The 22,851-nt window shown below is 49.4% G+C and overlaps 1 protein-coding gene across 1 annotated transcript in view; it reads left to right on the forward strand.

Annotated features, from left to right (window-relative positions):
• Positions 1-1,295: 1,295 nt before the first annotated feature.
• The window catches only part of OTULIN (OTU deubiquitinase with linear linkage specificity), a 28,793-nt gene continuing 7,237 nt past the window's right edge, over positions 1,296-22,851 (forward strand). Inside the window, exons 1-5 of the mRNA XM_039238828.1 lie at positions 1,296-1,581; positions 8,632-8,708; positions 14,021-14,115; positions 17,349-17,492; positions 21,883-22,008. Coding sequence (XP_039094759.1) covers positions 1,406-1,581; positions 8,632-8,708; positions 14,021-14,115; positions 17,349-17,492; positions 21,883-22,008 — 618 coding nt within the window. The 5' untranslated portion in view covers positions 1,296-1,405. The remainder of the gene's footprint in view (positions 1,582-8,631; positions 8,709-14,020; positions 14,116-17,348; positions 17,493-21,882; positions 22,009-22,851) is intronic.

A 22,851-nucleotide genomic window follows, 5' to 3' on the forward strand; every position in this document is an offset into this window, starting at 1 on the left:
TTTCTCTAACTGCAAAGTGATCTTTTAAAATAGTCTCCCGGGCGCCTGGGTGGCTTAGTCGGTTAAGCGTCCGACTTTCGCTTGGGTCATGATCTCGATGTTCGTGGGTTCGAGCCCCGCGTCGGGCTCTGTGCTGACTGCCAGCTCAGAGCCTGGAGCCTATTTCAGAGTCTGTGTCTCCCTCTCTCTCTGACCCTCCCCTGCTCACGCTGTCTTTCTCTCTCTCTCCTAGAAATAAGTTAAAAAAATATTTAAAATAAAATAAAATAGTCTCCACCTTCCAATCTTTCGGGAGGATCAAGCACAAGTTCCCTCTTTAGCCTAAGGAGGCTTTTTACCATCTGGTCTCTTAACATTCTTCTTCCAGTTTCATTTTTCAGGAAAATCTCCTGCTACCTGCCTGTTTTGTCCCCGAACGGTTGCAGGTTTCGGAAGTGCCCATGGGTTCCCTCCCTCCACATCCTGGACCCTCCCTCCGCCTTAGGAATACCCCTGTGCATTCCCTGACTGCTCATCCTTCGAGGCTAGGCTAGTCTCTCCCCAGGGATGAAGCATTTCGCCTTCTTCTGGTCTTTGAGGTCTGTTAATATTTTCCCTTTGCTCTGCTCGTATTCCCTTCCATCAAGTTTCACTTTAAAGAAAACAGCCCAGGAGCGCGCAGTGCAGAGCCCGCCCATCGGCCCGGGAGAACCAGTCCGGCCTCCCGCCTCGCCGACGGGAGGGACCGTCACACGCAGCCCGGGAGCGGCACGCCTGACCCCACGCCCGAGCCCAGAGCTCTCCGGGCTCGGGGGCGGGTGGCGACGCAGCTGTCACTCGGGGAAGGCCAGGCCAGCCGCACGTCGCTCAGGCTGCCCACATCCTCCGTTTCACGGTTGAGGCGACCCCGCCCGGTTCGGAAGTCCAGAATGACAGTGCAAGCGCCCAAACGCGTTAGCACTCTTCACACCCCACGCGGGCCCCCCTCGTGCTCGCGTTCCGCCGTTCGTGCAGCGTTTTCCCCTCCCGTTCACGCCCCGGAAGGGCCGCAACATCCACCGCAAACCTGACGCGCGGGGAATTCCCCCCCCGGCCCCCCGCGGTTTGGACCAGCTGTGTGGAGCATGCGCAGTGTCCACCCCATGCAGGGCTTCTAAGCGACCGCGGCTCAGCGCGCGCCGCCGCTGGCCCAGCCGCGGCGTCGAACGACTCCCCGCCCACCCAGGCCTAGCGGGCCACGCCCCCTCATCGCGGGTCAGAGGGCGCGGGGCCGGCGGGCGTGACGCGTGCGGAAGCGTTCTGCGCAGCCTCGGAAGCCGGCGGGCTGTACAGCGGCGGCGGCCACGGCCGGGCGCCCCGACGGGAGGGGCTCCGGGTCGTTCGGAGGCGGGCGGACCTCGGCGTCGCCGCCGCCGGCGGTGGCCCGATGAATCGGGGCACCATGCCCCAGCCCGGATCGTGGCCGGGCGCGAGCTGCGCCGAGAAGCCGGCGCGGGAGGCGGGGGCCGCGTCCCCGGGCCCCGCGAGAGCCGCGGCGCGGGAGGGCGGGAAGGCGGCGGCCGGCGGGCAGCCGCGGACCGCGGCGCGGTGCCCAGCCGAGCAGTGAGTCGCGGGGCGCAGAGGGGGCGGGCGGGGGGCGCTGAGCTCGGTCCCCTCGGGAAGGCCGGGCGTGGGGTGGGCTGGGGAGTAGCCGGCTAGGAGCCCTTCGCACCCCGTATTCGGGGTAAGGTCGTCGGCGCCGGAGGCGAGTCCGAAGACGCTTGTGTCCAGTGTCGGTACCAGCGGTTTCCCCGCAGGGCCTGTCTCACAGCCTGGTCACCCAGTGCCCCCTCTTTTTACATCTGCATGCTCCAAAGTTAAAACAGAGCTCCAGGAACTTGGGGAACAAACCGGAAAAGCGTAGTGTTCTAGCTAACTCCCAGTGAACCTTTCCCCCGAGCTGGTTGGGGAAGGAAGTAAGGTTGCTTCTGTCACAGCCCAAAGAAACCCGAACCATGCGACACGTTTGTTCTTGGAAGGCAACTTGCCGCTTGATGACCGCCCCACCTGTTGAATAGACTTTGGACCGAGTCTGACCCAATTCCCTTTTGCCCGTTAAGAGCTTAACAAGCTCTCCTCCCGCCCCTTTATTTTTAAATACGAAAGGTAGTGCAGGCTACAGCAGTTATTCGGCGAACTATCAAGAAGGCAGCCCGAGTCGGAAGAATTTACAGTTTGAGCAAAGCTCTAGGGTGGGGAAGGTGGAAGCGGAGTATGCACTTGAAGGCTGAAACTTTTTCTGCACTTTCAGGTTCTAGGCGCCTATAAATGCCTTTGAATCCCAGAATTAATGGAAGCACTCAGATAACTATGTTGATAACTTAATTGGCTGGCAAGTTGAATTGTAAAGTGTGTTCAACTTAGATTTTTTTTTTTTTTGCCATTTCCAAAAAAGGGGTGCTCGGCAGGCCTGCTACACAGCTAGTGTATTATAGTAACTTTCGTGTGCCCGGTTCTGTACCACGGGCGTTGATATTCTCATTTATTGAGCATCTAAACCCTCTGGGATGGTATTATCCACTCTTAATGTGTTAATGGCTACGGGGAAAGCTTTGGAATAGGCGGTGGAGAACTCCTGCCAGGAGCTATGCGGGTAACCTCGTGAGCAGGGCTGGCCAGGTGTGGGCCATGGGTTTCTGGAGAGCTGTGTCCATCGCTGTTGGGGTCAGAGTCCTCTAGGTTCTATCCTGTGCTTGCTGGATTGTCTGTATTTATTTATTTATTTTTTATTTTTTTAAAATGTTTTATTTATTTCTAGGAGAGAGAGAGAGAGACAGCGTGAGCAGGGGAGGGTCAGAGAGAGAGGGAGTCACAGACTCTGAAACAGGCTCCAGGCTCTGAGCTGGCAGTCAGCACAGAGCCTGACGCGGGGCTCGAACCCACGAACCGTGAGATCATGACCTAAGCGAAAGTCGGATGCTTAACCGACTAAGCCACCCAGGCGCCCCATGGATTGTCTGTATTTAAAGAATCCAAATACTCTGACTTTTTGATGATATACCTTGATTTTTAAGTTGAAGCCACTGTACAGACCTATCCATGTGTGAGCTGGTGTGGTCTCTGGCTGCAGCTTTGCTCTCTGGGTTAGAGAACTCCTGCAGACTCTGCAGAGGGTAAAGTGGGCTGGGGAAGGTGGGGGTGTCTTCTGCTTCTGCCCCCCTCCCAGCCCATGCTGCTTTCTGACTGCTGCCGCCTTGTGTTTGCCCTGGTGGTCAGAGCCAGGACTCCCTGGTGAGAGACCCTGCTCCCGGAAGCTGCACCTTAGCCTTGGCCTGAGCATTCTCATGCCCGCATGAGATGCAGCAACTTTGGGGCCAGAGTCCTGTTCCTAAAAGTATGCATACTTATTTGGCAAGTTTCCAGAGTCAAAACCTAGGGAAGTAGGTCATGGTGAGAAAGAGCACTCCTTCCTTCCCAGAAGGTTTTGAGGCACGCCTCTTCTTACTGCTGCAGTAGAATTACAGATTTAGTCTGAAAGGGATGTGGGGGGAAAAAAACCCACCCAGCCTAGGTTTGTCATTTTACATATTAGGAAATAGGTGCAGATTCCAGAGGGGCAGCTCGGCCAGGGAGACAGAATGGGTTTGAGGGCCGAGTTCCCTGGTGCCTCAATGGGAACCTCACCCCCATCTCTTTCTGGCTTTTCAGCAGAACCAGACAGAGGAACATGGTTTATAAGGACCTCTCCTAGCATGTTTGAGAGATGTAGTTGGCTGTCATCCCCTGGACAAGAATGGCTCACAAGATGACTAATGGTCTGATTTGAAGACGTCTTAGACCAGACCAGATTTGGTTGACTTTTCTTGAAGCTTCCTCCCCGTTCCTATGAGCAGGTTGACTGTGATTTATCCCCTGCTCCCCCTACCCCTACATTTAAAACTTAGGCTGTGTCTACTTCTTGTCCTCAGCTAAGATAATCCATGCCACATCCTTGAGGGCCAGGATGGTCCTGGGACATGGTTGGTGGCCAGGCCAGACATGCTTAGGGAATTGAGAAGCAAGACTGCTCCAAGGCCCCTCTTTGCCTGATGGTAAGGACACGGTTTAAATCTAGGGTCCATAGGCCGGCTGTGGATGGAGGAGCGCATGTCTGTGAGCCCCTCTGAAATTGAAGGTGAAATTTGATGTGTATTTTCTGGGCTGAGGTTCTGGTGAAAGCTGTGGATTTTCAAAAGGACTGCGAACAAGTTGTTAAACCATCGTTCTTGGGTGTTGCTCTGTGTTTTCCCACCTGCCTCACTCCTGACCTCATGTGGGGTGTGTTTGACAGGATAACAGCTACTCCCTCCTGCCCCTTCTCCCACCTGGATGTAAAGCTTGTTTCAAACCTCATTGTTGAGGGTGTCTGGGTTGTCCCCAGATACCTCTGGAAGTCACGTGGAGTCCATGGAAAGTCCACTTGGAGGAGGGAGGTGGAATTTTGGCTTGGGTGCCGGTACTTTCCTGTATTTAATGTGTTGTTCACCCATCTCTACAGCCGCTAAGTGGTGGAGAAGGGCTGGGTTGAGCGGTCTCTGCTTTTCCTGTGCCTTTGTGGGAAGGTACATTGGTGTCACGGTGGCTGACACCGTCTTACCCACACTGCCGGGGCCATTGGTGTTCTAGGACAGGCCACGTTAAGCATGAACTGCAGCGTTCAAGTCCAGAGAGCTGACCAAAGTCCTACTCAGTTTAGCTTTTTTAGACAACAGAGGGGAACTTAATGCAAATGTTCATGATGGCGAGTGGTTCACATACTGGCTTCGCTTTGCATAGAAGTTAGAATTGACTTTTTCCGTGTCCGCATGTTTACTTGTATCAGAAATTGAAAACCTGGCTTTGCAGAAATGTCTTGCTGCACTGACCTCTGTGTTTTTAGTTTTTAGTTTATAGCTTTTGTTCGTGGCAATAACAGAATTTTGTCTGCATGTCGTAAGCAGTTTGTAATTAAGTTTTCAAAAATTTATCATTAATCCGAGTCTTTAAACAGAGCAAGAGAGATTATAATTTAGTATGCAGAGTCATGTAACTTAATCCGTATATTGCCTTAATATTAATAAAATATTTCATCTCAAGCTTAAGAGAAAATGGGAGCTTGAAAATACACACTTTAAAATAACATTGTGGTGCTAAACTAAGAATTTCTAGGAATTTTCTAAGTAGAACTTACTGGGTTTTGGTTTTAAAATTTAACTGAGGCGTGTAATTGAGCATGACTCTGCTGCCATTGTTCCCAAATAATCAAATCCCATTTAAGACTTTTGTCTTAGTTTTCTAGCTATCTGTATGTTTTCTAGAAGGAAGCCTTTTGCGGTGGGGATTCTTTGAGTCCTCGGGTTTTGGTGGCCCGTTAGTGCTGGATGGTAGACACTCCCCATTCCACCTCCAACTTAATTCCTAAACACAAAAGATTCCCGAATTGCTGCAACTGGACAGCATTGACCGTTTTATCTTACACCATAATATCCTTTTTTCCTTTTATTATTTCACCATCCTCCTTTCTCATAACAAAAATTCAAGCTTCTAGTTACTTAAATGTAATAAATGTACAACAAAAACATAAAAAATAAGTAACACATTTATAAATAATAAACAATATATTTATGTGTAATAAATTGGTAAATGCTTCATTTGTCATTTTCAACTATTAATATTTCAATGCTTAAAAAGGTTAAAGCAAAAGCTTATTCTATTTCTTTTTTTTTTAATTTTTAAAAATGTTTTATTTATTTCTGAGAGAGAGAGACAGTGTGAGCTGGGGAGGGTCAGAGAGAGAGGGAGACACAGAATCTGAAACAGGCTCCAGGCTCTGAGCTGTCAGCACAGAGCCTAACGCGGGGCTCGAACCCACGAACCGTGAGATCATGACCTGAGCCGAAGTCGGACACTTAACTGACTAAGCCACCCAGGCGCCTCATGAACTAGTTTCTTAAAGTTTTTATTTTTCTTGCTGTCACATCTCTCTCTCTCTCTCTCTCTCTCTCTCTCTCCAGTCGGTTGTCATTATGTTGGGTGACTATTTCATTTTGGTTGTTAGATATCTTCTCCTCTGACCATACTAATAGAACTTACTGCTTAAACTTAAAATTTATTCTCTCTCCAAGGAATTAGAAGCCATATTACCATTTCCTTGGTGGCTTTGTGAAGTTAGCAAATGTCCTTGGATGCTTGTCCTTGATGGCTAGGGAAGTTGGCAAACAGTTGTGCACAGGATCTGAATGAAATCTGATTGTGGCTGAAGTAATTTGAATGTGCTCTGGCCTCCCATTCATCAGTTTCTGCTTTGCTTCTTTTGTGTATCTTGAATCACTGCTTTTTTATTTCCAGTAATCTTTCCTTCTCCTCTGTCTTCCCTTTGCATTTTGTTCTCCTGTCGATTTCTTTTCGTTTCTTTCCTATTGGACATTGTGGGGATTTGTATGTGTGGCTGTTCCCGGAGATGCTTGTTTAGGGAACTTCCTCTGGGCCCTGGGGTTGTGATCGCACTTTGGTTATTTTGCAGGTTAAAAACGAAGAGGACAGAAGTAGAGCCAAATGTGCCTGCAGCATAGCCACAGAATTCTCTTGAAGCACAATTTTTTAACAACACATAGGTTCATAGCGTGTTAGAACCTCAGGTCTGGAAGAGGAACCACGCAGAGCGTACGGATCTTGCCCACTCCTCTCACTCTGAAGATGAGAAAACTAAGGCCAGATTAGGGAAGTGGCTTGCCTGAAGACGTGCCTCTGATGATGATCACTTAAATGCTTGTTTTGTAGGATCACAATTTCTCTCCTCTTTGCTAAAGCTAGGAAAGAGGCCGGAAGGTACAATGAAATTGTTGAAAGAAGAACTAACCTGTTTAGTCCCTTTTTATTTTAGGCGTTTGATGTAAGCTCCCTGCGAATCTGGTTTCTGTTTGCTTTTATGTCTGGCGTGGGCTCCCGGGGTGACGCCATGGCTTTTCCTTGGAACCTCACGGGGGTCAGAGCACATGGAAAGTACCTTTTCCTAAGATGTCCCCTCAGCCCCACAGTATTTTAAAAAGTAGGCCCCTCCACACCATCACCTTTATCGAGAGAGAAAAAAAGGAATAGGAAATAACTGTTGGGCGAATTGTTGATTAATACTCTGCACCAGGGCTGTCGCATGAGAATCAGAGCAGCTGACTCTTCAGAGCGCTCATAATTTACGTGTGTCTTTTCACAACATCTTTTGAGGAAAGTGCTCTTACTGTCTTTTGTTTACAGGTGGTTACATTTAGGTACTGAGAGGTATAGTTCCTTTAGTTCCATGGGCGCACACACAGGGCTAGCAAGGTGCCAAGGAGTGGCTAAACCCTGACGTTATGACTTCCGGGTCCCCACTCCAGCCATGGCGCTCTGGGGCAGGGCCGCCCATGCCACGTGCGTCCTGATGTGTTAAGCAGTGAGCCGCGTGTTGAGCAGAGAGAGTGGAGGGAGCCAGCCCCAGGTGGAAAAGCCTAGGCCGGTGTTGGTCAGGTGTTTGGACGGAAGCGTGGGGTACAAGCTAGAGTGGCAGATTAGGTCCATATATAGACTTCCTGCTTCTTGGGAGCCATCCTCGTTTCAGTGACGTGGGAGAAGGTGGGTATGTTAGATTCCCCACTTCAGTCTGCTTCTCTCAGTACCCCTTCTTTTGTCTCTTGTTCCGGCTTACCTCTTCCTTCCTCTTTCCCCCGCTGTGCTGGGCCGTGTGCTGGGAGCTGGGGTAACTGGGGACGGGAGTTTCTCGGGTCCGTCGCTTAATTCCTTATTTGCTATTAACCTTATTAACTCCTTCCTGTGATTCATTGGACCTGGGGTCTCTGTCTTGTGTGAGGATTGGGGGTGTGCTGGCATAGGGTTGGGGGTCCGATTATAGCATACGTCTACGCCAGCCACTTTCCTCGTTTTCAGCTCTGGGTGTCTCCGGCACCCTGAGCCTTCCTGGGGTTCTGCAAGTTTATTGGTCTTACCAGCCACCGGCACGGAGGCTGTCCTGTCTTCCGTCATGTGCTATTTCATTGTCCACTTTGGACTGTGTGGGCTTCCACTTGCCTTGTGGTTTTTAGCCAAGACAGAGTTGGTATTTCTGTTTCTCATCATTGTCAGGTTGTGGTTTATCTTGGGGGAAAAGGAGATACGCTTTATCAGTCCCTGTCTAGCACCTGTGGGGTTTTCCTCCTTTCTAGTACATAGTAGGTTCTTGTTCAGTCACTAAATGAGGCTAGAGAGAGACTCTTCGGGAGCCCATCACGTAAGTCCCAAGTCAGATTGGCAGCAGCTCAGCATGTGGGACAGGAGGGATGGTGCCACAGGACGTGGGTGGCTGCGTGGATGTGGGGGTCAGAGCACTCGGAGCCTTGGGAGGGTTGTTCGTTTTGAGGACTTGAAATAATCGATATTTTCCCGACCCTTGTTTTTAAAGTAGTGATGGTAAAATATGCTTGTGACGTACGAAACTGTGAAGCAGAGTGAGAGAAACGTGTGCATCAAGGATTTAAGAGCCACACTTCATCAGTCATCGTCATGTAACATGAAAAAGTTAAACTTTGAGTGTCTTACAGCTTTTTTAAGCACGCGCATACTGCAATAAGAGGGAAAATGTCCGTGCAACAAATTTTTGAAATGTCTAATTTGGTGTGATTTCAGTGAGGAGGACATGTATCGTGCCGCGGATGAAATAGAAAAGGACAAAGAATTACTTATACATGAAAGAGGGTTATCAGGTATGTTTGGAATTGTTTTATTTATAGATTTCTTACTATTTATAGTGGAAAATGCAGTTAAATCAGTGTATCCATTTCCATAAAATACTGAGACGTGCTTCCTAGGAAACATTCTTCTGCATATGCTCTTAGCTGTGTCTGATTGTCCATTTTGCCGAGTATGTTTGGGCAGTACCGGTTCCTGAGATTTTAAGAATTTCATGCGCACATTCTCCCCACGTCCTCTACATTCATATCATTTTTGCACCGTGAGGATTTGTTTAAGCTCTTGACACTGCCCTCTCTCAGCTCCTGCTCTCCCTCATATTCTTAGAGGGAGAGTTAGGGTGTGAAATGCCCCTTTCCTTTCCAGTGGAAGGACTTCTTGAGAAGCTTGGCTCCACGTGTCTTTGCCTGCAGGTGGCCGCGTGGGTGTGATGGGCTTGCGAGAAAGAGCGATCGCGGGGTCAGTAGCCCAGTTCCCCTCATTTCATGACTTTCTGTCCGTGTTTCTGCTCAGTTATGCCTGCTCTTCTCACTGCACGCAGAACCCATGGGCCCATCGCCGCCAGGGTGAGGGGTTACCCCGGCCCCCTCTGTGGGGTGCCTGGCCTTCCCCGCTGGCCCGGGCAGGGGCTGAGTGGGGTGCTCCATGAGGGGGAACACGCTGTAAACGACCCACAGGTGGCATTTTCTCTCATGACCTGTGTCCCGTGTGTGTGTTCTGCTGGTCGGTTTTGAGAACTAACCTCTGTTTACTTTATGGTCAACACAAATCATTGTCACACGTGTGATTAGGAACCCGTGATACAGAGCGGGGTTTTTGATAATTTTCAAGGCTGTCTTGAGTCGTCCTCACAAGGGGTTGGCGGAGCTCTTTACCGTGCCAGCCCTCGGGGACGTGCTGGGTGTCCAGTCTGGTGTCCGGGCCGGTGTCCACAGTCAGGTGCGTTCCTGGGCCGCGCGCTCCGTCCTCCGTGAAGTTTCCGCGGGTGCGCGGTTTCCGCTGCTGCCATTGCACACGGTCCGTTCCGGACGCAGAGTCCTTGTCAGTCGTGCTCCTGAGGAGGAGGTGCTTCCTCGGTCGTCGGGTGTCCCCGCTGCGTTCGCAGGGCCTTCTTGCTTTCGGAGCAGCGACTCCACCCTGACCGCCGCTGTGGCCCTCCGCACGCTGCGGCTGTTCCCGCTTTTCAGCGAGTGTGTCATTTCAGCTTCAGTCCCAGCTGAGGTGGATCCCTTGACACCCCTTCCGGCGCCTCAGTCCTGGGTTCAGCGCCCTTCCTGAGATAGGTCCTTGGGCAGTGCCTCTGTAAGGGTCTGTTGGCAGGGAGCTCTGTTGGCTGGAGAATTTGTTTCACTTTGTTGTCTAATAACCCCAGACGGCAGGTGTTTTTTCTCTCACCTTTCTGAGGACTCTATTGCGTTGTCGTGTCGTTTCTAGGGGAGTGAGAGTACTGCAGTCACACCAGTCCTTGGTGGATAATGTGTGTTTCTCTGCAGTTTCTTTCTGAAGTCTGTGAAGTGTGGACTTTGAAAAACATACTGCTTGAGGTTGTCTTCCTTTTGAATCCCTAGATGCCTCGTTTACACCAGATTGGGAGCCTTCTCAGCCATTATCGTCTTGAATGTTGTCCTTTTCTCATTTGCCCCATGTGCTCCTTCCGGAACTCTCAGTAGATGTGTGCTACCTCCTTCCGTCATCCAAGGCTCCTTGTGACATGCCCTTTCGTAGATTTTTTTTGTCTTGCAGCCTCTGTTCCATTCTGTGCTATTTCTTTGCATCTCTTTTCTTTTCTTTCTTTTTTGGAAAAGTTCTGGGGATGCCTGGCAGGCTCAGTCAGTAGAGCATGCGACTCTTGATGTTGTGGATGTAAGTTCAAGCCTCACATTGGGTATAGAGATTTAAAAATAAAATCTTTCTTTTTAAAAAAGTTCTGTTTTCCCTTCAGATTTGCCTGGTCTCTTTTTGATAGTTTATTGCCCTTTGCTCGTGTTTCTTACTCCTTTTTATTTCTTTAAGCATTTAAAACCTCCTCTTCTGGATCTGAACATTTCATTCCCTGAAAATCTTGGCAGGTCTGATTATGCCATGTGCTGTCTTTGCTTATTTCTCGTTTCTTCAGAGTTTGAATTGTAAGCTCAGATTTTGCGTTTCTGTGTAGGGCTTGTGCGCTCTGCCTTGAGTTTGCGAAAGAGTTTGGCCTTGTTCCCACGAGGCACCCGGGGTGTCACTGACCTTGGGCCACATTATTGCTAATTTCTAAACTTGAGTTCCCACGGTCTTGGGGCTAATCTGAATTCCCGCCCTGTCCCTGTATGAGAGGCAGCTGGGAATTTTGAATTCTCAGGGAGACTTCCTCTTTCCCAGGCCAGAGCTCAGACCAATGCAGAAAGTTTTCTTTTGCTCTCTCGTTATTAGTGAAAACACCTTTCATTAACAAAGGGGTCTAGGGGTTGGCAAACTATGGCTCCCTGGCCAAATCTGATGTGCCACCTGGTTTTATAAATAAAGTTTCATTGGAGTTTCTGAGTCTACATATTGTCTGTGGTGGCTTTCACTCATGGTAGGGTTGAGTAGTTGTTCCAGAAACCGTATGGCCCTCAGAGCCCACGTTATTTACTCTCTAGCCCATTACAGAAAGAGTGTGATTTCTGCCCTAACCCTCCCTCTGAGAGTCCCAGCTTCCTGAAGTTCAGTTTTAAGTCCACATCTTTCCAGATTCTGAATGCTTGTCTTTGTTACCGTATGGGGGTCGGGACCAGACCTCTTGGTTATTTGCGCTCCTGGTCATTGCTGTGATTTTCAGCTTCTCCTTTAGATTCCTCCTCCTCCTCCTCCTCTTCTTCTTCTTCTTCTTCTTCTTCTTCTTCTTCTTTTTTTCCATTTGAAATGTTCTTTCTTGGGGCTCCAAGGTGGCTCATTTGTTAAGCGTCTACTTCGGCTTAGGTCGCGATCTCACGGTTTGGGAGTTCAAGGCCCACATCAGGCTCTCTGCTGTCAGCGCGGAACCGGCTTTGGATCCTCTTCCCCTCCCTCTGCCCCTTCTCCGCTGGTACACGCACTCTCTCAAAAATGAATAAACATTTAAAAAGAAATGTTCTTTCCTGGAAATAATAAGAGTCTGTAGTTTGCAGTTAAATGAAGAAAGGAACCGTGCTGCTTGAGGAACGAAGCTGCTTGAGGTCAGGCACTGCCTGTCCCGCGCCTCTAGCTCCTGCCCTGGAGGAGGGCGCATGGGGGTTGTTGGAGCCTCCCTCCCGAAGGGACTCAGAGCATCGTTTTGATGCGAGCAGCCGAGCAGCTGTGTGGGTGCTCCCTTTCCCACCCTCACTGCCTCCCGCAGGCCTCTCGCTCAGCACAGGCTTGTGGCCTGTGACTTGTCCTTTGACCTTGTGAGGTCTCCTGCCCCCTCCTCTCGGTTTGGCGCCGGTCACCGTGCCTGGGGCCCAGGGCTTTTCTTGGTGTAGGCAGGGAGGGGGAGCGCGGGCCGGGAGAGTAGGGAGGCGGGGCGTTGTTCCCACGAGGTCCTTCCTGCGCCGGATGTGCTGTCCGTAAGGCTCCTAACCCTGCCTGGGGGAAAAACGGCCCGGTGTCCTCAACCCTGCACCTTTGCGGTTCTCGTACGTTGTGGGGAGGTGAGCGAGGAGGCAGACGCGAGGAACTCTTCCCTCCACGGCATCGACGCTCAAAGAATGGTTTTTGAATTTCAGCACCAGCGGGCCTGTATCTGAGGCGCAGCGCTGGTGTCTGCGGGCTCTGCGTGTTTTGCTTCGAGGGTGTACCTGCGCTTAAGCCGGTCCTGATGCAGGCCGCAGAGATCGGATGTCCGTTATCCGCGGAAGGGACTTGTGTTCCTTACTCCTCCCTCTGTCCATCGCACCCTGGCTGTTGTCCTTCCTTCAGCTCACAGACCCGTCCAGGACAGAGCCCGGGTCTTCACGGCCCTCGTAACCCCGGTTTCCAGCTCAGTGCTTGGCTCGTGTTAGACATTCAGTAAATATTTGTCGAATTGAGCTGCGTGTGTTTTTACTTTATACCTTCCCCAGGAGTAAATACATTGTAAGGTGCTTCGGTCTTTATATCCTAATTTCCTTGCTAGCATTTACTTCTTCAGTAATTTAAAAAGGACGTCGAGGTGTGTGTGAGAATTTACCTCACTTTCTTCCTAAAACACCCCCCCTCCCCCATGTGCGTGCATACACATATACCACAAATCAGACCCAAACTTCATATGTTAAACAAGGAAAATCTAAGCGCCATTTTTTATTATATAATTTAATTGCAAGTTTTTTTTTTTAATGTATCGTTATAGTCAAATGAGGTCCATAGTTGGGCTAATATTGAGAGCTTCATCAGTTTGGCTTATTATCAACAGCTTATAGCCTTTTGGGATCAGGCAGAGTGTAAATAAATAAAGACAAATATAGTTTTTGTTAAGGTAGCTGTTATCTTTTTGTATGATAGATATAAAAAGTAAAAACCATTAGATGTATTTTTTCGTGGCTGAGACTTGCACATTTAATTTGATGAGAATAGTATTCTCAGGCACCGTGTGTCAGTGCAGTTCCAGGTGCTGAGATCACAAGTGAGACACAAAATAAGCCCTTGCAGTTCAGGCATTTTGCTGTATTGTGTTTGTGGGGGTGGGAATGTGTGGGGATTTAGGGGAGGAATGCAGAAAAAGAAATATGGCCGGTGTTGATCAGTGCCAAGAAGAAGAACAAAACAGTGTAAGGGGACTAGAGTGAAGCTGTGTGTGTGGCATTGTGACCTGGGGGTGTTAGGTGACACTTGAGCAGAGAGCGGTGGGCAGGGAGTGATGGAGCCCCGCAGAGCGGTGGGCAGGGAGTGATGGAGCCCCGCAGAGCGGTGGGCAGGGAGTGATGGAGCCCCGCAGGGGTCGGAGAACAGGCGAGGCTGCAGGCGGGGCTGGAGCAGCTGCTCTGGGGAGGGGGAGGAGCAGAGGCCCGAGACGCGGTGCTGGCCTGGGGGTAGGACATGGGGGCCTTTGTAGGAAGTAAGGGCATTCGTTCCACTTGGGGGGCTCGGGGGGTTCCGGAGCTGTCAGAACCCGGGAGTGGTGGCTGTTGTCTGACTCAAGTGTGAAGTGTATCCCTCTGGCTGCCGTGTGGGGAGTCAGGTATGGGGACGAGGGAGGCCCGTTGGAAGGCGTCCAGGTTATCCAGGAGTGACGCGATGGTGGTAGGGAGTGGCGGCGTTCTGGATCTTTGTGGGATGAGGTTAGAGGAAAAAGTAACCTCTGAGTAAAGCAGTCTGTTATTTTGACGATGCTTTGTTGCCTTACCCACGCTTCTTTTTGATTCTTCAACAGAAGCCAGATTAAGTGTAGCTCCTGAAATGGACATCATGGACTACTGCAAAAAAGAATGGAGGGGAAATACACAGAAAGCCACATGTATGAAAAAGGTACGGGTGCCTGCATGCACATAGTTCCAGTCTTTCAAATAGTCTATCAAAAGTAATTACGTAATGTGTCCTTTTATATTTTTAGACATAGTTACAGCAACTGCTATTAGACTTCATAAATACTGATATTCTAATTTTAGAGATGAGGAAACAGACTCCAAAGGTGAGGGACTTGTTCTGAGTCACAATATTAATACAGAGTCAGGATCAGTTATTCAGTTACTTTGTTTCTTTGAAAAAGGCATCTGCTAGATGTAGATTTGTGCTGCTCAGAGTTGGGTCAATCATTGGTTGTCCTCTTGGGGTCATTTGGGGACAGGTCCTTCTGGCCTGCGGTGGGAAAAGCCTTGGGGATGGGACCTGCAGAGGCCACCCCTGCTGCTGTCCCTACCTGGGTTTGGGGTCATGCTTTCCTGTCTGAGGGCTTGGGCTCTCCTGCACTCCCTGTGCAGAGGGATCTGGAACTGCTCCCTTTCTAACTGTCCCTGGAGCTGCCCCTCCCGGTCCCGTTGCATAGATTGATGACCCTACCTAAGGATCAACCTACCTGAGGCTGTGGGACACCGGGGGTGCCCGTGACGTGGTCCTGCTATGGCTGGGCTGCGCTATTGTTCAGTCGGACCCCTTGACCCGCCCTGCGGTTCTCCCCTCCACCGTGCCCTCAGTCCAGTATTCCTTAGGGGTTCGAACGATGTGAAATTGCTACTCTGACCATTTCTGAGCTACTTAAATGGCATTTTCAACCTAAAACTTCCAAAACCTCTGGGTTTATCCCTTGGTCATTTTTCCCTTGGGATTATTTACATTGTGAATTCGAATGTACTTCTTTTATATTAGAGATATTGGACCTGTTCTATTTGATAGGAACATCTATTTTTGTTGTTGTTTAGATCTGTGTTAGAGTTTAAACTTTAAAATATTCTAATACATTTGTTCTTTTCTTTAGCTCTTGTTTTTATTTATTTCTTTATTTTTTATTTTAGAGAGAGAGCGTGAGTGGGGGAGAGGGGCAGAGGGAGGGAGAGAGAGTCTTGAGGTTCCACGCTCAGTGCGGAGCCCAACGCTGGGCCCGATGCCACGACCCACGATCGTGACCTGAGCCGAAACCAAGAGTTGGACGTCCGTTCAACTGACTGAGCCACCCACGCTCCCCTGAGCTTGTTTTTATAGAAACTATTGTGCCTCTTTCATATGCTGCTCAGGCTTGCCCTGAAATGGGCTGACCTTACTCAGAATGTAGCTGCTCCTTTTAAAGCTCTGAGAGCTGTATTTAGCTCTGCTCCCCGTGAGTCTGAACTGTAGACTCTTCATGTCTCAGGCCCTAGGTCGGGAACTCACTCAAGAAGTACCTGGGACCACGAACATTTAAATTTGCCAGGCCGTCTGCTGCATATGTGTATTGTCTTCTTAGAGGTTTTCTAAACAGCTCTGTATCAAACTAGACAACCAGGAGGCTGGATACCTGACATATGTTTTCTCATCTTCCCCAGAAATGCTTTCCCTGACTTGCAATTTTATTTCATTACCTCAGACTCTTTAAAGGATCTGTTCTAACAATTGGCACTTCTGGGTCCATCATTGAAGATATCTGTTAATTTATCCAAGTATTCCGTATTTTGGAACTCGTGCTAATATCCTTTCCCTCTGATTTTAGTTTGAGGGAAAGATTTGACCATGTAGTTGGGCTCTTTCAGTGACCAAATAATCAAAGTCACATCAGTTGGAAAAGCGTCACTCTGGGACCCGTGGCAGTAATCAGAGCATCTCAGGGACCTGGTGGTAACAGTTTGGGTCTCAGTTTGTTTGGTTTTTTTTTTTGCCCTTATTTATCTTATGGTTTATTTTTGTTTTGGATATTCTTTGGGAAGTGTGTATAAATCCAAATTAATTTTAGAACTTTGATTCACCTCTGAAATAGCATGCATAATGGTGCATTTGGAAAGATGCAGATACCGTTGAGTTAGCCGTGGTGACTATTCTCAGGGTAGCTGGGAGTCCACAGAGGGGAAGAGGTGCTCCGTGGGCCCTTAGTGTGGTACTGTGATTGGACCGCTAAATGAGAACGCAACTCTCAGAATTTTATGGTTGGAGAGAAATCATTTCACACCCACCTGGAACACCATCCTGTGACTTGCACCTTGAAAACTAATAACGAGGGTCCTGAACTTACACACAGCCTGCATGGTGTCTGCCCCACATTGAGGGCGACGTTCCTTCCTGTGTGTAAGTGACGACAGTCAAGGGTGAGTGAGACAGGCAGCAGGGTCCACAGGACGAGGCTAGTGAAGTGCAGGAGTTAGCAAAGTGGATCCTGACGCTCGAGCATCCAAATCAGGCTGTCTGGGTGCCTGTGGACCATTTTATGGTGGCTTTTTTTTGGAGTATGCTTTGAAATGGTCCACTTGGATGGCTATACGTTTGGGTGACTGAACACGTATGTCACTGAGCATTTTCATTTCCTCGTTTCACCTCCAGACTGGATGAGAATGACACACGAGTCCACTTTTTAAAGAGTCTAATAGAATTATCCAGACATCTTCTAGCATGCGGACTTTTTTTAAGTACACCATGGAAGCTTGGGATTTTTTTCCCCCCTGAGAGAGATAGCACGTGTGCGAGGGACAGAGGGAGAGGGAGAGAGAGAATCGTAGACAGGCACCGTGCCCAGCACAGAGCCTGGCACGCAGGGCTCAGTCTCACAACTTTGAGATCATGACCTGAGCCACAGTCAAGAGTCAGACTCTTAACCGACAGAGCCACCCAGGCGCCCCATGGGATTTTTCTTTTTTTTTAAAAAAGGGAGATAGAAACTTAGTATGTTTCTCTTTTTTTTTCCTATCTCTTCGTTAGAGTTTGGGTCACTCTCAACACAGCTCAAACCCCTCAGAAGTCGGTTATCGATAAGTAAGTGTTAACAGCAGTTGTGTTTAGAAAGGGACATCTAACTCCAGCTCCAGGGGCGGTAGTGTCTTTATAATATTTGGTGTATTATTTATATGTTCTCGTGTGTTGCGTCTGTTACAAATGCTGATGTTTTGTACAATACTAACATCTGTTAATTTCTTTTGGTTAATAAAAAAAAGGAATTAGAACGGGTTATGTGAAGGCCTCTGCCAGCTTGTTCTCATTCTTCTGATGATGGGCGGGCACATTTTTCCCCCACAGGAATAAAACTTTCCCTACTCTCTGCAGTCAGTAATGACCACTATGAATTCTTTGATGCTTTTACCCAGGGCTACGAGGAGGTGTCGCAGAAGTTCACCTCCATAAGGCGAGTCCGTGGAGATAATTACTGTGCGCTGAGGGCCACCCTGTTCCAGGCGATGAGCCAGCCGGCGGCGCTGCCGTCCTGGCTGCAGGACCCGGAGCTCACGCTGGTACGCTGCCACCGCAGGTTTGAGTCTGCAATGTTTCCAGTCGTTTTTGTGAGAAAGAGCTTCCACGTTTCCGCCCACGCTACTCACCAGTACTGCCCGTGGTGTGACATCAGCACGTGGGTTTATTCATTCTCATGGGCAGGGGTGATTTTGCATGATAGAAGGACCCAGAATAATTGCTATTTCCCAGAAAAGTCATCGAATTTATTTGAATAATTCAGCTGAATTAAGAGAGCTGGTGGTTAGTTTGTAACAACTGCTTACGACAGTTTGACTCGGTGTCGGTGTGTGTAGTGAGTGGGCTGTGTGTGGAAGCCGCTGGGCACCTGTCGGGGTTTTAGGACGCAGATTCCTGTAGCTTTAGCTCCATTGTGAGAAATCCACACCTTCTGCATAGTGTTAAGTTGGTGTAGCAGGTGGCCTGGGAGAGGCCTGGGAGGTGAGGGTCAGGGGATGTGTCCCGGGCCTGGCCATCTTTGTGTAGTAGTGACACCCAGAATGGCGTGTCAGTGTGACTTGTGTCTATGACACACATCAGATGGAGTCATGGGATGGGTTGGATGATAGAATATCCCAAAAAAGAGTTTGGTGGGCAGGAATGATTGGGCAGAACTGATAATGAGACATTAGTTAGAAGAAACTCAGAAGTCCTGTGCCGAAACAATAATAGCAACACCACCACAACACCAAACCTGTAAACAAAAGCCAGGAGTGCTCGCCGTGGGAGATCGGCCTTAACAGCAGCTCGGGAAGGACATCGGGATGAATGGATCGCAAGTTCAGTCGGAGCCCACATGACGTGTGGCTGGCAGTGGGAACGAAGCCGTGTCCTCAAGGAACATTCTGAACCACAGCCCCTTCTGGGACTGGGCCGGTCAGATCCCGTGTCGAGGGCGGTACGGCTCTGGGCCTGTGTCCTCCGTACAGACGCGAGTGTGACCAAGGTGATTGATCCTGTTGAGGAGCCTTTGAGGGAGCTGGGTATTTTCCTGGAATGAAGACGACTTAGATAAGTTGGTTGGCGGCCAAGCTAGAGATTAGGTCCATGCGGGGTCACACGGCCTCCAAGGGCACCGCCTGCTGAGGCCACTCCATTCCCGCTCATTCTGGCTCCCCCACCATCTTCCCTGGAGAGAGTCCACTCTGACGGGAGCCTGTTTGAGGGAGTGAGGGGCAGGTGGTGCAGCGTGCCTGGAAGAAGGTGGGGTGCGACCAGGCGTGCAGGTGGAGCGGGTGTGGCCTGGCCTGGGACAGGGGTTTGTCTGTCTCCACACACTGCTTGTGTAACTGTGATACGTCATCTGTTCGCTGTGAAATCCGAATTCGCTAGTATACTTGCTGAAGACAGCAGATCATGTGATACTTGAGGCTATTGCTGCAGAACAAGACAGTCTTAAGGGAATTGCAGTATGAAAGTCATTTCTTATGCACCTTCCTGACACATCAGAGTGACATGGATCCTGTCATACTAAGTAAAGCCCCGCTTGTGGTCAGGGCTGGGTCTGAAGTTGTGTAAGAGGCTTGCAGTTGTCAATACTTGAGCAGAGCCGGTGACCCGTCTGCCTCTGTTTACCCTGCTCCCTGATCTTTTTGAAATGTCCAGGCTGCTTCTGACCACCACCCTGTGTCCGGTGACAGTCATGTGTCCTGGTTTGTTCATGGCGCCACCGCCTGTGGTTACCGTGTGTCTGTGGGGCTTTTAGGAGCCTGGGAACACTGCCTACTTCTGGGGACATGGAAGAGAGCTCAGCAGGCAGGTTAAAGGGGATCTCGTTTTGCATACTTAGCCTCTCCTGAACCGCACCGGCTCTCCATTAAGCCACCCCTGCAGCTTCTGGGACCAGAGAGGTCCTGGGACACCTAAGCTTGTAGGAGTTGTAGACTGAGAACCGATGTCGGCCTCTGGGCTGTGGGCCATGCGCTGTGGAGCGTTTCTTGACCTCATCAAGAGTTCGGGCGAGCCCCGAGAAGCCGTATTTTGTCACTAAGGAACATGCACCCTGTAGCTGGCTGTATCTGCCTGTGTTTGCAGATTGAGGTATGATCCCTGTAGCATTTTGCCATTTCCCTCTTTCCCAGAACACACTTGGTTCCAGAACATGACAGGGAAAGAGGAGAGCTGGACTGAGAGACGCTCCCCTTAGTCTGAGCCCATGCCCTCTCCCCTGGCTGTGCTCCCTTCTCAGCCTTGGGGGGTGGAGCTTTGCCCTCACTGCCTCTCCCCTGCCCTGCCCGGGCTCCCTGTCTCCATCCCTGTCTCCGTATTTGACTGCAGCTGGACCACCTGACCCCGACCCCACTGTCGGAGGTGGCTTGGTCTGGCTGCTCTTAAACTTGGGGTAGTGTCTCGGTCCCTGAGAGGGGGCTGTCCTTCAGGACACTGGGTTTTAGAATGTCTCTGAACAGGTGGGACCTGTGACAGTGTTTGTATATCGAAGCTCTTATTCATGAATTTGTTTTGAGGACACATCTTTGTTAACTGCAGTCCTTCTGATCATGGTGGTGGTGGTGGAATTGTAGGCACTTGCTAGAGAACAGGCAGTTTTAGGTACAGTCACAGTGAAATTCCATCTCAGCGAATCACCTACTTTATCCTGAAATACTTCTGATCATGATTTCTTCTTTAAATCTTGTTTCTTGTTTAAATCTCCCTCATTCTAACAGAAGTGCAGTCTCTTGTATGTAGTAGAAAGGAATGGCTATTTCCGTGTGTTCTGTGCTCCGTGACTCTGGAAAGCATTTAAAGGTAGATCCATTTTTTCTTCTAAATAAACCGTTCCAGCTGCATTATTCTTTCCTCATTGTTACTTTCTCACACCCTGTGTTTTGGGCTTTCTCCAGGATCTCCACGGCTCCCAGAGGCATATACCCCTGAGCGAGGTCATTACTTAGCAACAGTTTGCCCAGTGCGTGGAAGTCATGAGGAAATGGACTTTTATGTCAAAGTTTCCCTGTGTGTAGTTAGAACGTTGGGGTCTTTTAAGTAATTCAGTTGTGTGTTGTGCTTGCTGTTTAGGCACGCATACAAGGCCCTGGGCTGCTCGGATGGTGTCCTGGGCTTCTCTCTACCCCTTTTCCCAGGGTAGCAGATACTTCCTTGTGCCCAGTTGTGATTTCAGCTTGTTGCCACATGAGGGCATTTTAGGTTCTGGTGACAAATCTGAGAACCTGAACTGAAGGTTCACAGCAGAAGTGAGCACACATTGGTGAAATGCTGGGCATCGTGGGCGCGGAGCTGGGCCGCTTGGTGCGGTGGTCACAGGAAATGGGGAGGGGACAGCTCCTCCCCGCTCAGTGAGTGAGTGTGGATCATGGTCCCTGGGGTCACGTTACCTGAAGAGGAATTCCCCTGCGTGGTTTTGTTTTTTGCAGAAAGGAAACCACCTTTGTTTTACATAGTTGCTGTAGGTCAAGAAGGTAAAACTGGAATCACCCGTTGTGAAAGGGTCTTTAGAGCCTTAGCTCCCCGGGGAACTGAATGTGTGGCCTCATTTAAAACTGTATTCCACGTAGGGTGTTGTAGGGATTAAGTCTCCTTTAATGATCTTTTGACTTGGAGGTGAGCTACCTTTTTCCTTTCTGGGTTTCATATCAGGAAAGCGACATGCCTGTGCCTAGCCTAATTGGGAATGTTCTGACACACCCAAGGCAGTGGGCACTGTGAGAGGTTCCTGTGATGTCATCCGTCAGGCTGTGTCCCAGCTTGCCTTTCAGACTCCGGCTTCTGTTGATGATTAGGGGAAAGGAAAATAAGACACACTCCAGGAAAAGAAGAGAAAGAGAAAGGAACCGGTCCTTCTTTAATGAGCTAGGCCACCGTGGCTGTTTACTTCTTATTCTCCATGGTGTTCTTCTCTTACTATGTTGATCAGGTGGTTAAACTAGATACACATTGTTTTTTTGAATGTCAAAACTTTGGGGATACACAGTATATTGGAAATTAGGCTTTATATTTCTAATCAGGAAAGAGGTTTTTACCTTATCCCCCGTCTCGCATGCCTGAGGCGCCTTCCTATGTCGGGCATTAGGGAGTGGCAGGGAGCCTGCCATTGAGCTCAGTAGCTGCCGGGGTGCTTTGTGAAGACACCGCGTGGACCCTGCCCGAATGTCCCCATGCTCTGGCTGTGGTTGGAGCCGAGCGAGGGAAATGGTGCCTTTGTATCTCAGCCAGAGCCACCGTTTCACCCCAGCAGCCTCCTGGGGTTGGGGAGGGGGTGCTTTCTGAGTCCACAATTCCAGACGTAGGTCTTCCATCCCAAACCCAGACAAATGTGCAGGAATGAATTCTGGAAACAAAGGTAGGTTTCAGAGGCTTCGCAGTTTCTTGGGATCCCGTGATGGATTTCTTGGTGTTAACACCTTTTTATCTCTCTGTTTCTTGATAATCCAGTTACCGGAAAAACTCATAAGCAAATACAACTGGATCAAGCAGTGGAAACTTGGGCTGAAATTTGAGGGGAAGAGCGAGGACCTGGTTGACAGAATTAAGGAGTCCCTCATGCTGCTCAGGAAGAAGGTTTGGAACGTGTAGTTTTTTTGCTCTGATAGGCGCAGAGCTCTCACTCCTGACCGCCCCAGCCGACCGCTTCTTGGTCCCCACCTAGGGGACTGCCACATGCCCGTGGCGGGGGTTTAGGCAACACGATTTAAATGAACACAAAGTCTTCCTGTGAAGGCTTTAGGAAGATGGGGAAATAACACCATTTATTATGTTTAGTGAAATGTTTAACTTTCTTCAAAGGAAACCTTAAACAAGTGTAGTCTTTGTTCGGAGTCATAGTGACAAGCTTCAGGGATAGTCTGTATTTTGTCTTTATTTCTTACAGTATTATCAGTGATATGAGTGCATCTTTATTAAATTCTTCCCAATTATGTTGATGTTTTAAGATTCTCTCCATATTTATTAGACTTGTTTTCATTCCTGAATGATTGTCCTGTGAGTAGATTCAGTGACTTATCTTTTGAAAACTGTCCTGAGAGTTTCTCTAAACAGAATTACAGGGAGAACTTGGTTGGCAGATTCCCAGTGATTTGGTTAAGAAAATACTCCTGTTCTGGAGTGTTCCACAGGGTTTGGATGTCCTTGCACACTGGTCCACACTGTCTACTAGGTAGCTTGCTTGAAGCTTTCTTCAGGAACCCTGGCCTGAGGCGCTTGCTGATGGCTTCAGGCTTTGTAAATGGGAGGGAGGCGGGTAAGGGAGGGCAGACGACTTTCTTTCTTTCTCTCTTTCTTTCTCTCTCTCTCTCTCTTTCTTTCTTTTCTCGCGCTCCCTCCCTTCCTTTAAAAGTTTATTTACTTTGAGACAGAGAGCTCGTGCAAGTGGGGGAAGGGCAGAGAGAGAGGGGAGAGAGAATC

The sequence above is a fragment of the Hyaena hyaena genome, unplaced genomic scaffold (genome assembly GCF_003009895.1).
Source record: "Hyaena hyaena isolate Hyena2069 unplaced genomic scaffold, ASM300989v1 scaffold_148, whole genome shotgun sequence".
In the NCBI taxonomy this organism is placed as follows: Eukaryota; Metazoa; Chordata; class Mammalia; order Carnivora; family Hyaenidae; genus Hyaena; species Hyaena hyaena.